The sequence below is a fragment of the Sceloporus occidentalis genome, unplaced genomic scaffold (genome assembly GCF_023333645.1).
Source record: "Sceloporus occidentalis isolate IW3139 unplaced genomic scaffold, rSceOcc1.0.p SCAF_92, whole genome shotgun sequence".
Taxonomy (NCBI): Eukaryota; Metazoa; Chordata; class Lepidosauria; order Squamata; family Phrynosomatidae; genus Sceloporus; species Sceloporus occidentalis.
In genome coordinates, this window is record NW_028317072.1 from 682,705 (window position 1) to 697,063 (window position 14,359).

Genomic DNA, 14,359 nt, shown 5'->3' on the forward strand with positions numbered 1-14,359 from the left:
ATCTTACCAAATTTTCACTTTAATTACATGAAACTATGTACATGTAAGTACATTTAGGCTGTACATATGACATTGTAATTTAAAGGTATAATTTTAATTTTTCTAGTTGTTTCTGTCACAACTACTACCATTATGTTCAGTGATATAAGGGACATATTAGTATTCAAAACATTAGTATTCAAAACATTGCTAAGGATTCTGTAGGGTGTGATATGGGAGGAGGTCCAAGAGGGGGTAACATCACATGTTACCTGATTTATTGTTAATCATGCTGTGCACACCCATGCACACTTACAGAGTGTTGTATATATTTATCTGAATGTTTTGATGTTATCCTTTTTCAGGTTTTCCTAAACTCAGTGTATAAATTCCAAGGTTTCTCTGCTTAAAATAGTAGTTTCTTGTAACAGTGTTTCCCCTCTGGCCACACCCTTTTGATCACACTCTGATGTTGCTCAGCCATATACCATGTTTTTCTTCTGGAGGTCCCTGTAGATGACATCCTTGCAGCATGTCCAACAACAGGAAAATGTCTAGCTACTTTTCTTGTTATTCCTACCCCCCCCCCCCACTTCTAATGACATGGGAAAGGCTTTCTCGTGGTAGCTGCACTGCTTAAAAGGTGGGTTTTGATGGGTGGAATTTTGGTCATTGCATGGCCAGTTAAGAATTCCAGACTGGGCAACAACTAGAACAGTGGGTTGTGCTTCCATAGCTTGGCCTTATGTTATTGTAATTCCCTAACAGGATGATCGCCTTTGCATTTAATGTCAACAGCAATAGTCTTGTTTCCTTAATAAACCTTCTTACCACTTCTTTCCACCCACAGACTAATTTTCCTGGATCTGCCCCCAGATTTTATATATCAAACTTCTACTCTTAATCCTTAGTCATCAGAAGCATGTACAATGTGCCCTTGCTTCACGTGGGGATCCATTCCACCTCCAACCCCCTTCATAAAGCAAATAGTGTGTATGCTCGAGCCCCATTGACACCATTTTGTTTCCGTCACACAGCTGTAAACATAAGTGTAAGATAAAAGCCACATAAAAGGCACCCGCATATGACGCGGGTGCACTGTACTTTGTGGGTGGGCAACAGTATTACAGAAATACACAACAGGCTGCAATAATATTCTTCCTTAGACCAATTCTAGTTGTTTACAAATATGGATTGTGTGTTCAGATTCTGTGCTAAGCCATCATAAAGTGATCATCAGAGTAGCACTGGTGATGATGGGGTATGCTGGAAATAATATATCTTTCTCAGTATGGATTATTAATTGAATCATAGGCCCCATACAGACAGGCCAAAATAAAGCTGCTTTGGGTCACTTTGCATGTGTCCTAAGAGGCCAGAAGCCATGCCAAAGCCATACTACAGTCCTAAGGACTGGAGCACAGCTTTAGCGTAGCTTCCAGACTCTTGGGATGCTTGCATCATTTAAACAGCATACCTCCAAAGAGACCTGAAGCAGCTTTATTTTGGCCTGTCTGTATGGGGCCATAGTTTTATTGTCTTTGTCAGAAACATGAGTCTCTATTTTTCATAGTTTTGTTGTCTTTGTCAGAAACTTGAGTCTCTCTCTTTTTTTCTCAGCCTCAAACCAACAAGTGTGCTTAAGCTACTTCCAGAAATATCCAACCAGCATAGACAGCATACCTGCAGCATTCTGGGAGAAGCAGTCAAAATCCTACACTGCCTAGTATAGTGTGAACATTCTGCAGGCAAAACTCTGCAGCCTCTCACTACCCTCAGAATCTAGAGTTTTGCTGTGATAGCTTCCCTGGATGGCCATTCCTTTACTAGTGCAAATGGAGTAAGAAGAGGAAATCAGACAAATGTCTTGCTATGCCCTATAGACCAAGGTATCTTCTGTCAAAATCTGTCAGGATCTTGGTGGGGGATGCCATTGATCTGTGACTAGTTAGCAAGATGCTTCTAAACTTCCACACACTCTGCCAGCCAAAACCATAAGTACTAGTGAGGAGGGCTTTGGTCATTAAAGTGGGTGGAAGAGAATACCAGCATCCATAATGTCAAAATATGATATTACAAATGTATAGTGGGCTTATGTATGTCACTAACAGGATAGCAGCCTATGTTTGTTTCTAGACATGTCTCAAAAATGCATAGATCTGTCTTTTCAATAAACTCTCCTGCCTAAAGTGAGGCAAATATGAAAAATCAGTATTTTTCCATTCCAAATATGTTAATTCCCCCCTTTTCTCTTTTTTGAAAGAATAAAAGAAAATAACTGTACCACAATAGATGAGACGCTCAGACACATCTAGCTTTATTTGTCCTGTCAGAAAAAGGTCAAGAACTACACCAAAAATACTTCAGTCTCTTCTACCTACTGACATACAATACACCACAAAATTATAAATTGTCCAGTTATTGTTCTGGGCATTGTTTTCTTTTCCAATGTATTTATACATTTCATGTGAGAAATGGATTTACAGGTGATGTATGAAGAAAAATGGGGGTAAAGAAAGGGGGGAAAGTCAGACAATGAGATTTGGCACTACAGTTTGGCTACATTATACTGTACAACCATTTATCATTCATCCATTTGAACTTCAGCTTCTATTCAATGGGTTATCTCCTTTTTTTGGCAATCAAAATATAAATGATTGACTTATATCAGATATTTGATTTTGCAGTCTATCTTTTAAAGACTCTTAGTTATATTCAGTAATACTTTGATTGGCTTTAATCTAGTTCTCCTTTGTATTCAAATTTAATTTAATTTGCTTAATGGGAGTATAGTCAGTTGAGCACTGCTCCCACTGACCACACTGCCCCCAAGCAAAAGCTATTAACACAAATACCATTTGAAGAAAGTCATGCTTGGTAGATGATGCCCTTGATACTTTGTAAAACTGAAGGTGAAATTGTGACAAATCAACCTTGTAAAGCAAGAACTTTTAAAGGCATCAATCATATAATACCCCCTAACTAAGTATGTGGATGTGTTGCTGATCAGACATATCTAGGTGTTTTGAGTTATCCCAGGAATGTTTATCAGTCTAGATGGAATAGTGCTCTCTTTGTGTGATAGACATTGCTAGTCAGAGCAAACCACACACAGAATCCCTCAGCTGGCATGATCACTAGCCATGCTGATTGGGGTTTCTAGGAGCTGTCGTCCTAAGAAGCCATGTATATAGGCTCTAATGATGGATCTGTACTCTGACCTCATACAAGGCAACGTCTTAGATGAAACTGTTTTTGCAAAATAAAGATTTTTCTCTTTCTTCCATAGAAGAGTGTGCATACTTAATTTTTCTTTGCCCATAGAATATTTCTGTGAGGGGGCAAGCGGCAAAGGTAGAATGCCTGTATTTTTCCCCACACCATTGTGTAACAGCAGGTATTTAGAAATCAGTTTTCTAACTTAAAGGAGTGATGGGGGGGGGGGGAATCTGGAGAGGGCATTGCAGAAATCACCCCAAGAAATCCAGTCATGATGCAGCAAGATAAATATCACAGGTTTCTAAATGACTGCACACAAATACACATGGGGTTTTCTGCCTTTCTGTTCCACAACAGCTCTATGCTAAACCATACAGCCACCTTCAAAGTTATTTTGTGTGTGTATGTGTGTGCGCGCACACGCACGCACACATATTTAAAAGTAATAGGGGTTGCGTGGGTGAGGAACTACTGAAGAGGGAACAACTTAGAAATCTCATCTGTGCATCTAGGTTTTGTAGGAACACACTATCAGATTGTGTTCACTTATTCTTTTTGTAAGCTACAAAGAGTATACTGATTTCTGTGATATATCTCTCTCAAAATACTACCCATATACAGGAGAATCAGTCTCACAATGGAGTAGAAAATAAGCCATTAATAGAGATAAATCTGCCTCAGCTCTTGCTCCATCCAATTTGAAATGTGCTTTACTGAGAGACAGAAATGATACATAAGAAGAGTTTGTAAAGGTTATAATGTTAGACTATAACTCTCAGGATTCCTTAGCCAGCATAGTCAGTGGCTATGCTGGTCGGGGGAGTCAGAGCTAAAATCCAAAAAAAGTAGTATCTTGAAATGTCCTTTCTGGGCTTTGGCATTCACCTGTCAGACTGGGAATGGAAAATATACTTAAAATTCAGTTGGCAGTCAATAAATCCACGTGAATTTGTGTATGCTCACATGCATGTAAGCATGGCAATTCTCTCTGTAAGAAGGAGCAAGCAACCACATAATACTAGCTATGGACCAATAGTTCAGTGGATTTCAGAAATCTCTACCAAAGACATTAACTCCCTTGTTGGCAAGGGCTTTCCCATTCATTTTAATGCTAGGGGCAGCACCGTGTTCTTCAGAGCACCAATGAAACTGAGTTGGGATAGGTGCATGTGTATACACACAACGCTACTTGATGGTGGACATTTATCCAGCCCATTGTGTATTATATTTGGGTATAATAATTGTCTATTAAAAGTGTCCTTCCACCAACGTGGATTGAGTCATCGCCCCCCCCCCCCATATTCCAACAAACAAATCCCATATCCCACCCACCGCCCATGTTTTACGACTCCATCTTCTCATCCAAATAAGTCTTGTGAAATTCTGTTTGTCATTTCTTCTTCTTCCTTGTTAAGGTTCTCTAGATTGGCTTTTTTTTTGTTTTTTAGTTTTTATTTTCTTAACAAATATTAAGCAATGATTTTAAAAATATTTGTACATTGTAAGATATAATCAACACCTAACATGCCTTTGTACAAGATCTTGACTTAGTTACAAATTAACGAGAACAATGCACCAAAGGAGGGGAGGGAGAAAGAGAGGGAGAGAGAGACTGAGAGAGAAAGAAAGAGTGAGAGAGAGAGAGAGAGAAAGAGAGAGGAGAAATATCCATTAAGATGACACCTGCACTTGGAGTTAATTTTATTCTTGTTGCACTGAAAGCACGGCGCCGTCTCCAAACCACAGCAATGCTATAGAGACAGAATGTTGTCTTCCCTATTCCCTTCCTTCCCCAAAGCCACCAAATGGCTTTAATGGCCTTCTGTTTTGGTAGCCTTGGGTTCATGGTTTACCGATCCTGAAGAAAGCCAGGGAGAAACGGACCGTGAGCTGGTTTGCTTGGCCATGCTGTAATGGCTGATGACAGTGTAGAATCTGCCCCTGGAATTGGAATCCTGAGCTGAATAGTAAGCATCCAGGGAAGCTGGGATGCACCGCTTATGCTGAAGAGAAGTAAAACAACAAGATGGATTTGTGTGAGCAGCAATCAGGTATAATAAGTTTTTAAAAAATAATCCCAAACAAACAAAAGCCAGATGACCTATCTTGGAGGATAACCAAGATGGTTGAAAGTTTGGAAACCAAACATTATGAGGAACCGTTGTGAGGGCTCGCTATTGTTTCGTCTAGAGAAAAGAAGAGGTCATTTTTTAATGCCTGGGGTACCCTGTGAACCACAAAAATGGCCCTTGGGAGCCTCATGTGGACTTCAGGCTGCACTTTGCCCACCCCTATGTTAGGATGTAAAATACAGATTCAAATGTGCAGCTAACCATGCAGCTCAGTGAATGATAGCTCCCTACAGCTCATCCACACTTAATCTTCCTTTACATATTTAATCTTCCTTTAATCTCACCCCATCCCTATTTTTCCCCTTCTGTGAAACTATGAAATTGGTTCTTCCATTTTAAATTATCCACAAACTAATCAGTCATTTACATTTTATGAAAATAACACAATATCACAACTATCACTTCTTCAAGATATATTGTCAGCAATTTAAATGAATATATAACCAGAATAAATATATACTTCCCTTTTCTCTTTAGGGATACCAATTTTGTTTCTGTGGAGACTCATCAGAAAAATTCCAAGAAACTCCCTGCACAAATATTGGATTCATATGTTTCTGTAATATTAATAATAAGCAAACTCAAAAGGACTGTGAGTTTGTTCAAAACTCTGTGTGGGATTGGCTGGAGTCTTCATGGAGATTTATACCTGTCAAGTTCAAAATATGTCTGGCTGGCAGAAGGTGCTGCAAACCCTTATTCCCTAGCTTTTCTCCATGGTTGTTGACAAATGGTGTCTTTGATCCTGATAGGAAAATGCAGTACTAAATTGTAGCCATACAGTCAATTAGTTTCTATCATTAGTAGAGACAGTCTATCCATCTCGGACTTCTTACCTTATAAACAAATCCATCTGGGCAACTGTGGTCGTAGGTAAAAGCTTTGTATACCACGAGGAACACTATGCAGGCGAGGAACGCAAGAGCCAAACTGATGAGAATAGTAACCTGCAAGAGAGAGATCATGTGAGTAACTGACATATGTACTATCTCAGAAATAAATTACTTACACTGATCTTCAACTTACAGCAATAGCCTATGGTGTTTAGTACACTGTGAATTACTTAACTAAGCAGAGAAATTAACTGAGCATCAGATCCAATATCTGTACGTTTTTATAAGCATTTTCTTTGCACAGGAGCCTGAGAATGTGTGTTTTCTCTGTGCATCATTATTAAACAGTTTGTCTCTCTTTTTCCTTCTAAGAAATATAATGATGAAATTGCTTTCTTATTATAAACCAGTAATTGCTACTCTTCCATCATTCCAATTTCTGATGGTTCCATAATGGAAAAGCATTTGGAATATTTTGCTTTATATGTTCCAGCACTTGATCATTTCCCATCTCTTGGCACCTGATAGTAAAAATCTGTGTTCAACCAAGCATGTAACCTTTAGTGGCAATATGGAAAGGCAGAGGCAATCCATTGTGCATTCAAAAGCAACCAGGTGTGTATTGTAATCCTTCACAACCTTCTCTTGTGTCTTCTGTTACTGTCCAGGGAAAATGATTACATGTTTGTAGACATTCCCAAAGTACACAGTTTTGAATTTTTCTTGGGATTCAGTGAATCAGTCTGTGTATTGTACCCCCTGCTCTACTGCATCTAAACTTCACCTTTCCATAATAAAAAGACTTAAAGAATGCACATTACAGCATTAAAGAGCCATTCAACGCCATCCATATGAAAACAGCATTAAAAAATGAGAATGGCAAATCTTAACATTCAACATGCCTTATTTTGAACATATTTCTGAAACTTTCCAAGCCAAACTCAGGTAGAGCAGATTGAAGTAATTCAGTTAGTGCTGCCAGATCTGCTTTCTTCAAGAATAGATACAGTTGAGTCGCCAGCCTATGCTGGACAATAGTACTTCTAGTCACAGCAGAGACTTATCCATTAAGCAAAACCCTTGAAAAGTAAATACTATTCGATCAGGAAGAATTCAAATCTGGCACAACTCCAGCTCTCTGAATAGTAACTTTACTAAATATATAGAAGTACCTCTGTCTTGCCAAAATTAAGCTTCCATTTGTTTGCTTCCATCAAATCCATTACTAACTGCAAGCCCTGATTCAGGACTTCGACAGTCACTTACCCAGTGATTTTATGTGAAGGCTGAAAAAGGTGACCAATAATACCCTCATGAGATAACATAGGTCACAGCCATTTTGTTGAGCAGCATTCTCTAGCATCTGAGGTTCAGATATGATGCAGTGTAATGCAAATAACAATATAATCTGTAACACATTATTTGGCAAGGGGATGGGGACTAAGGCCTTTGGGGAGGTCTGCATTCACCCCTTTACTGGCCGGATCAGTGCCACAGCAACCACATGCCGCAGAACCGATCCAACATCTCTAGAGCACAAAAAGGAGTTGGAAAAAACGGCTCCTTTTTGTGCCCTCAAAGGGTTACCATAGCTACTGCCGTGCGGCATGATGACACCCTTTTGCTGCTGTGCCATTTGAGCACAGCAACAGAGGTGCATCATCATGGCACATGCTGTGTAGACCGGCATGCACCAAAATGGTGCCCTGGCAGCAGCGTTAGGATGTTGAGTGTGGGGACGCTCATCCCTGGCTCTGCCCACAGGCTGGCACTTTTTACCGGTCTGTCCAGGGCCTTAGCCAACATGTAGATAAATTCCATTAATGTAGTGGATTTATAGAAGCTGGGATTACCAATAAGATCTGCATATTAAGCAAGTAATGTTTAAGACCATGCTTTAAAGAAATGACTTAAACTTAATACACTATTTTTAAAAGATAGTGTTCTAAAATCTAGATTTCCCTTCTGGGAATGGTTCTGAGCCAATGCAGATCTATCCCTCCTTAGTGCTACGATGCTGGCTAGGAAGCTCAGGAGTATAACCCAGTCAATTGTACCAAAAGTCTAACAAAATCAAGAGGAATGCATATCTCCTGTTTTCTAGCACCTAGTTCCTGTGTCAGTCATCTTCTAATCTGTGTGAGTATGAGATTAATGGTGAACAGCCTCTTAACTATCCCTCAAAAGAGAATGGTTTAATTGCCTCCAGTCCCAGTATGTGCAAAAACCAGAACAGTTTCCATTCCTAAGGTGGCTTTTTATGGCAAAATATCCTTATTTCTCTAAAACTTCAACTCAGAAATAAAAATTCAAGAAAAGGACTGACAAAATGTTAAACTTTTTAAAAAAAAATATTGGAAAAGACTTCTACTGAACAGAATTTACTTCTGAGCAAATATTACTGAAAAATCTTGGCCATCACAAAGCATATTGCTGAATAATATAATACATCACATGATGGGTGTACCCCCCCCCCATTTTAATTCCATCCCCACCCACCCCAAACTGGAGAAGCAATGCCTCAGCAATACTAATGAACTCTAGATGCAACAATATCATAGATTGAGTCTCCATGGAATTAAAGCTTCAACAATCTGCCTATCATTGGATAAAGGAAAACAGAATGTAAATAGTGATAAACCCAGGTCTTTATGAATCATGCCCCATTTCAGTGACGAAATATGTGAACTTCAGCTGTGCCCATTTTTGTGTGTGTTGGACTAGTGACATCAGCTCAAATGGCACAATCCAAACCAATGGTTTTAAACTGATACTCTTCCACGTTACTGCCAGGGTAAAAGGGGTCCTCTGTGTGCCATGAATGATTAGTGATGGTGTGTAGACACAACAAGCCTACTCTCTTCAACAGTTAAGTATGAGTTATTCTGCATTCAGCTGTGTCAGGGTTACACCAATTCTAGGATCAACCACATTGCCACACTACACTCTTCTAGTGCTGCTATTCCACTTTTACTGCTCTGGCTACCTTCTGTTGCATTCTGAGGCTTGTAGTTTAGTGAGGCCTAAGAGCTCTCTGGCTGAGAATTCTAAATGCCCCTCCTTAAACTGCAAATCCCAGAATACAACAATAGGCGGCCAGAGCAGTTCAAGTGGAACAGCAGCACTATAAGAGTGTAGTGTAGTAATCTACATTGTTAGCAAAAGCTACAGAAGTCAGTTACCAGACTCCATCTCATTCTTAAATATCTTCTGCACATAAGCAAGCACCAAAACCACATTTAGAAGTACAAAATAATCTTTGAGCGTAATCTTAGAAGGAAGAAGTAAGCTGTCAGTAGTGGACTGGGTGACAGCAAACAAATTGAAGCTTAATCCAGACAGAGGTGCTCCTGGTCAGTTGTAAAGTAGATCAGGGAATAGGGATTCAGCCTGTGCTGGATGGGGTTACACTCCCCCTGAAATCTCAGGCTCGCAGCTTGGATGTGCTCCTGGAATCTACTCTGAGCCTGGATGCTCAGGTCTCAGCAGTGGCCAGGAGTGCATTTTTGCATAGCAAACTTGTGCGCCAGCTGCACCCGTTCTTTGAGATGTTAGATCTGGCTATGTTGACACATGCCTTGATTACATCCCGTTTGGACTAGTGCAATGCACTCTACATGAAGAATCTTTTGGAAACTGTCCGGAAACACCAGTGGGTTCAAAACACTGCAGCTGGAATGCTGACCAGAGCTAGTTACAGGGAGCATATAACTCCCTTGTTAAAACCACTGGCTACCTATTCATTTCCAAGCACAATGCAAAGTCCTGATCATAACCTATAAAGCCCTACATGGCTTGGGTCCAGACTGAGAGACCGTATCTCTCCATACAAACCTGTGAGAGCCCTAAGGTCTGCAGGAGAAGGCTTTATCTTGGTCCTGCCAAGATCACAGGCTCACATGGTGAGGAAACAAGAGAGAACCTTCTCGATGGCTGCTCCAACTCTGTGGAATGCCCTTTCTTGGGAGGCTAGGCTGGCCCCCTCCCTGCTGGCCTTTTGCCAGCTAGTAAAAACATTTTTATGCTGGTAGGCTTTCTGTATATAATGCATAGCAGGGCAGTTTAATAGAGCAGGTGGGTTTTTAGTTTGTTTTAAACTTGTGTATATTTTATGTGATTTTATATTGGATATAGACATTTTAATTGTTTTGAATTTTATTACAATTTTAAAGGTTTTATCTGCCTTGGGTCCCTCTGGGGAGAAAGGCAGGATATATATGAAATAAATAAATAAATAAATAAATAAATAAATAAATAAATAAATAATAAGCAAGCTAAAACCTGTCTTTTGGCATGCTAATCATCCACAGGCAGGACATTTTGTTTTTATTTTTTAATGGAGTGGGAGACTTAAATTATCTGAAGCTTCCACCTGCATGTCAAAGAGCTGCAGTTTCAGTAGGATCCCTCTACTTGCTTTTTCTAGAGTTGTCAAATATGCAAGTTAACTGAAATATATAGAAAATTGCTGTGGGAATAGATTGGAAAGGATTACAACAACAATCAAGTATTCAAGGAGAAATGTCAGAGTTATTAACATTTTGAAGTTACAAACTCCTTGACTCTCCAGGGCACACAAAGTGGGCAAGCTGATCAGGGCTGACATCTACAATGTAGGCAGAAAAACAAACAAAAATAATAATTAAAAAACCCACACAAATCAGCACTTGGGTGAATAACACTGATTCTAAAACAAATCTGACTGCTAACCACAACCTGGCGTGCACTAGTCCTGTGTCTGGGGCATTATGGCACCTGGAAAGTTGAGGGTCAACATGACATATGATCCCTGATTGAGATTAAACAGAATAGTTCTGGAAAATGATTAAGAAGAACGTGTGACTTTATGGGACAAAGTAGCAGAAAGGCATGACGCCACTGTGTATGGTCAGTCAAAGCATCAATTACATCAGGCCTTGAAGGCATGGAATACATCTCAAGGACAAAGCTCTTGCCAAGTTAGCTCTTCGGTCCTTTATAGCTTCCCTCCATGATAGTACTTTCCTCATTGCACCCTCAAGGGGACCCGAACAACAGGTCAGAATCCTGTATGAGCTTTACATTATGCACAACCACTGTAGTTACAGTGCTCCTCAGTGAATCCTTGCTGGCCTCCTCCCCCACCACTCCTCACTTACCAAGAATCAGCCACTGCAATTGATGGGGTCCTGTTCAAGAAAAAGTTGGCCACAGTTTCCACATCCCCCTATGAGTGATAGCTAGTGTGACAAGCAGAATCAGGGTTGCTGTAACAATTTCCCCTCATACTGGAGATCTCTCAGGCCAGGGGTGGTGATGGTAGGAACACAAGTCAGCTGCTTCTCAAGTGACAGGGGAACAGATCCCTATCAATCACAGCAGCTGCTGCCCAGTAAGTGTGGACTGGGGGACTTTCATGGTCCCTATGTGTAGCCCCTACCTTAGGGGCTACACAGAGGGCTCAAGACTCTGTTGCACTCCACATGGATGGAGAATGATGCTGAATTCACCAACTGCTGAGGAAACAAGAAAAAGAGTGGGTTTCCCATGGACATCCATGGGAAGACTAGAATATTTGTCTAGTTCAGCTTTTCCTCTCATCTGGGATGGTTCTTCTTTTGTTCTTCTGAGACGCAGCAGAGAATTTGGGAAGCAGGAGCAAATGAGTAAGGCCAGAATCTTCTATGCATGTTGGTTGGATTTTTGCAAGCAGTGTGAACATTTAGGCCTAGATCCTGCACCAGGAGATGAAGCATATGCATTAATTTTGCAGTGTGGCAGCAGCCTAGATCTTCCTGGTGGAATGATGTTTGACACTGCTTTAACTTCCATGGATCCAGCATATGAAATCGTGGAATTTGTAGTTTGTTGTGGCACTAGAGCTCCCTGACAGAGAAAACTAAATATCTCACAAGACTACAATTCCCAGAGTGCCATAGCATTGAGCCATAACACTTAATGTGGTGTCAAACTGCATTAGTGGTAAGGAAGAGGAGGAGGAGGAGGAGGATTCACAACCAGCAGCACCATTCCACAGTTACAGAATAGGTAATAAGATGAACCTCCCCATGCCCCCAAGTCCACATGACATCTACCTGGCATTACTGGCTTCATTCTTTCCTATGCTTCTAGTGCAATATTTCATTCCTGAAGGCAAGAACTAATAATGTGAACACTTTGCTCCTTGCTTCTTGAAAGTTAACAACAATTGTACTGTTTTTGTAAACTGATTTATTCACAATTCAGGACTTGTTCTATGTAAAATGGCAACAAAACAACAACACATATGGAGGGCATTTTGCACAGGAGTGTGTGTATGTGTGTGTGTGTGTGTACAGGAAACAAGTGTCTTGCACACAAAGAAATTAAAAACAAATTAACAAAAAAAAAGGTTCCTGCAGAGAAAGTATTGTTTCTTTTCTTAGATTGTATGCCATTGGCAGGTTTACTCTTATCTGTTTTATTGTTTGTATGTACAGCCCTGTGCAAATCTACAGTGCTATATAAATAAAGCATAATAATAATAATAATAATAATAATAATAATAATAATAATAATAATGGAAACAAATTTTGCTGTTTTCCATGCAGAAAACCAAAACAACTACATTCATTTTTCATGCAGAATAAGTCCTAAACTGAGAACCAGTGGAGTACAGTGGTTTGAGCATTGGACCATAGCTCTGGAGATCAGAGTTCAAATTACTCCTCAGCCATGAAAACTCACTGGGTGATTTTGGACAAGTCACACTCTCTCATCCTTAAAGGAAGGTAAAACAAATCCCTTTGGAACAAATCTTGCCAAGAAAACCCCCTGATAGGTTCACTTTAGCTTCACCATAAGTTGGAATTGACTTAAAGGCACACAGCAATAACAACAACAGCAGCAACAACAAAAAGTCCAAATGACAAAGCTTCTCATTTCTTTGCAACGATTTTCTGACGATCAAGAAAGACAATTTTTCAAACTTTTTTTTAAAAAAAACCAAAATGTGTACTTGTGCTTTCTAAAGATAGAAAGCAGAAATACACATATTTGACTATAAAATCAAATTGCTCTCAAGGCTACCCTCAGTTTTAAGTCTCTGCTGAATTTGGTGGAGGATTGATAAACTTTCAAGCAAGATAAGAGATTAAAATACACTCATCCCTCCATATTTGCGACTTTGATATTTGCGAATTTGATTAATATGTTCTCTCTAGGACTATCCAGGTCCTCCAGTGCAACTCTATGATCAACTTTAACTAAAAGTTGCATTGAAAGACCTAGAGATTCCTAGAGAGAATACTCTACTAGGCATTTGTAGCTCCTCCATTGCAGTTCTATGGTCAGAGTCTGGCAGACATTCACCACAGAGTTGCACTGAAGGAACTAGGGATTCCTAGAGAGGTGTCCTCTCAGGTAAAAACATGGTGTTTTTGTTATTTGCGGTTTTTCCATATTCACGGCAGGCTTGAGCCCCTAACCCTAGCAGATATGAAGGGACAAGTATATATTTAATACTTGCCTTCCTCTAAAGATGAGAGAGAGTGAAGCCCTCATGGGCATCCCTATGGGGATGCGGTGACTTAGTCGTTAAGATGCCAGTTCTGATAATCAGAAGGTCAGAAGGATGGCAGTTTGAGGCTCGAGTGCCACATGATGGGGTGAGCTCCTGTCACTAGTCCCAGCTTCTGCCAACCTAGCAGTTCGAAAGCATGCAAATGCAAGTAGATAAATAGGTACCACTTCAGTGGGAAGGTAACAATGTTCTGTGCACTCATGCTAGCCACGTGACCACAGTCATCTTCAGACAACATTAGCTCTTCAGCTTAGAGATGAGCACCATCCCCTACAGTCAAACATGACGACATTTGTGTCAAGGAAAAACTTTTACCTTTACCTAAAACCCTCAGTATGCAAAATCTGAAGTTTTTCCAAATATATTTGCTTCCAGAGCATGAAAATAACTTGTTAAAAGTAACAACTTTTTTTAAAAATTTTCTTCTTCACCAAAAGAGTGGTAATGCCATTACTTTAAGTGCTATTATGACAACAAAGGCTCTGTACAGACAGGCATGCTGGTCTCTGGGCAGAGTCAGGGTGCAGCGTCTTGACACTGGATGCCCTAACTCTGCCCCTAGGGTGTCATGACGCCATGCGCCAATGCAGACAGTGCACAGCATCAGTACACAACTCTAGCACTGCATCCAGTTGATGCAGCTCTGAAGGGGCACC

At 40.2% G+C, this 14,359-nt stretch overlaps 1 protein-coding gene across 1 annotated transcript in view; it reads right to left on the minus strand.

Moving 5' to 3' along the window:
• Positions 1 to 2,272: 2,272 nt before the first annotated feature.
• Positions 2,273 to 14,359, minus strand: part of LOC149284463 (neuronal vesicle trafficking-associated protein 2-like) — a 98,917-nt gene continuing 86,830 nt past the window's right edge. Inside the window, exons 4-5 of the mRNA XM_089496689.1 lie at positions 6,167 to 6,277; positions 2,273 to 5,201 (exon numbers count right to left, since the gene is read on the minus strand). Coding sequence (XP_089352815.1) covers positions 5,010 to 5,201; positions 6,167 to 6,277 — 303 coding nt within the window. The 3' untranslated portion in view covers positions 2,273 to 5,009. The remainder of the gene's footprint in view (positions 5,202 to 6,166; positions 6,278 to 14,359) is intronic.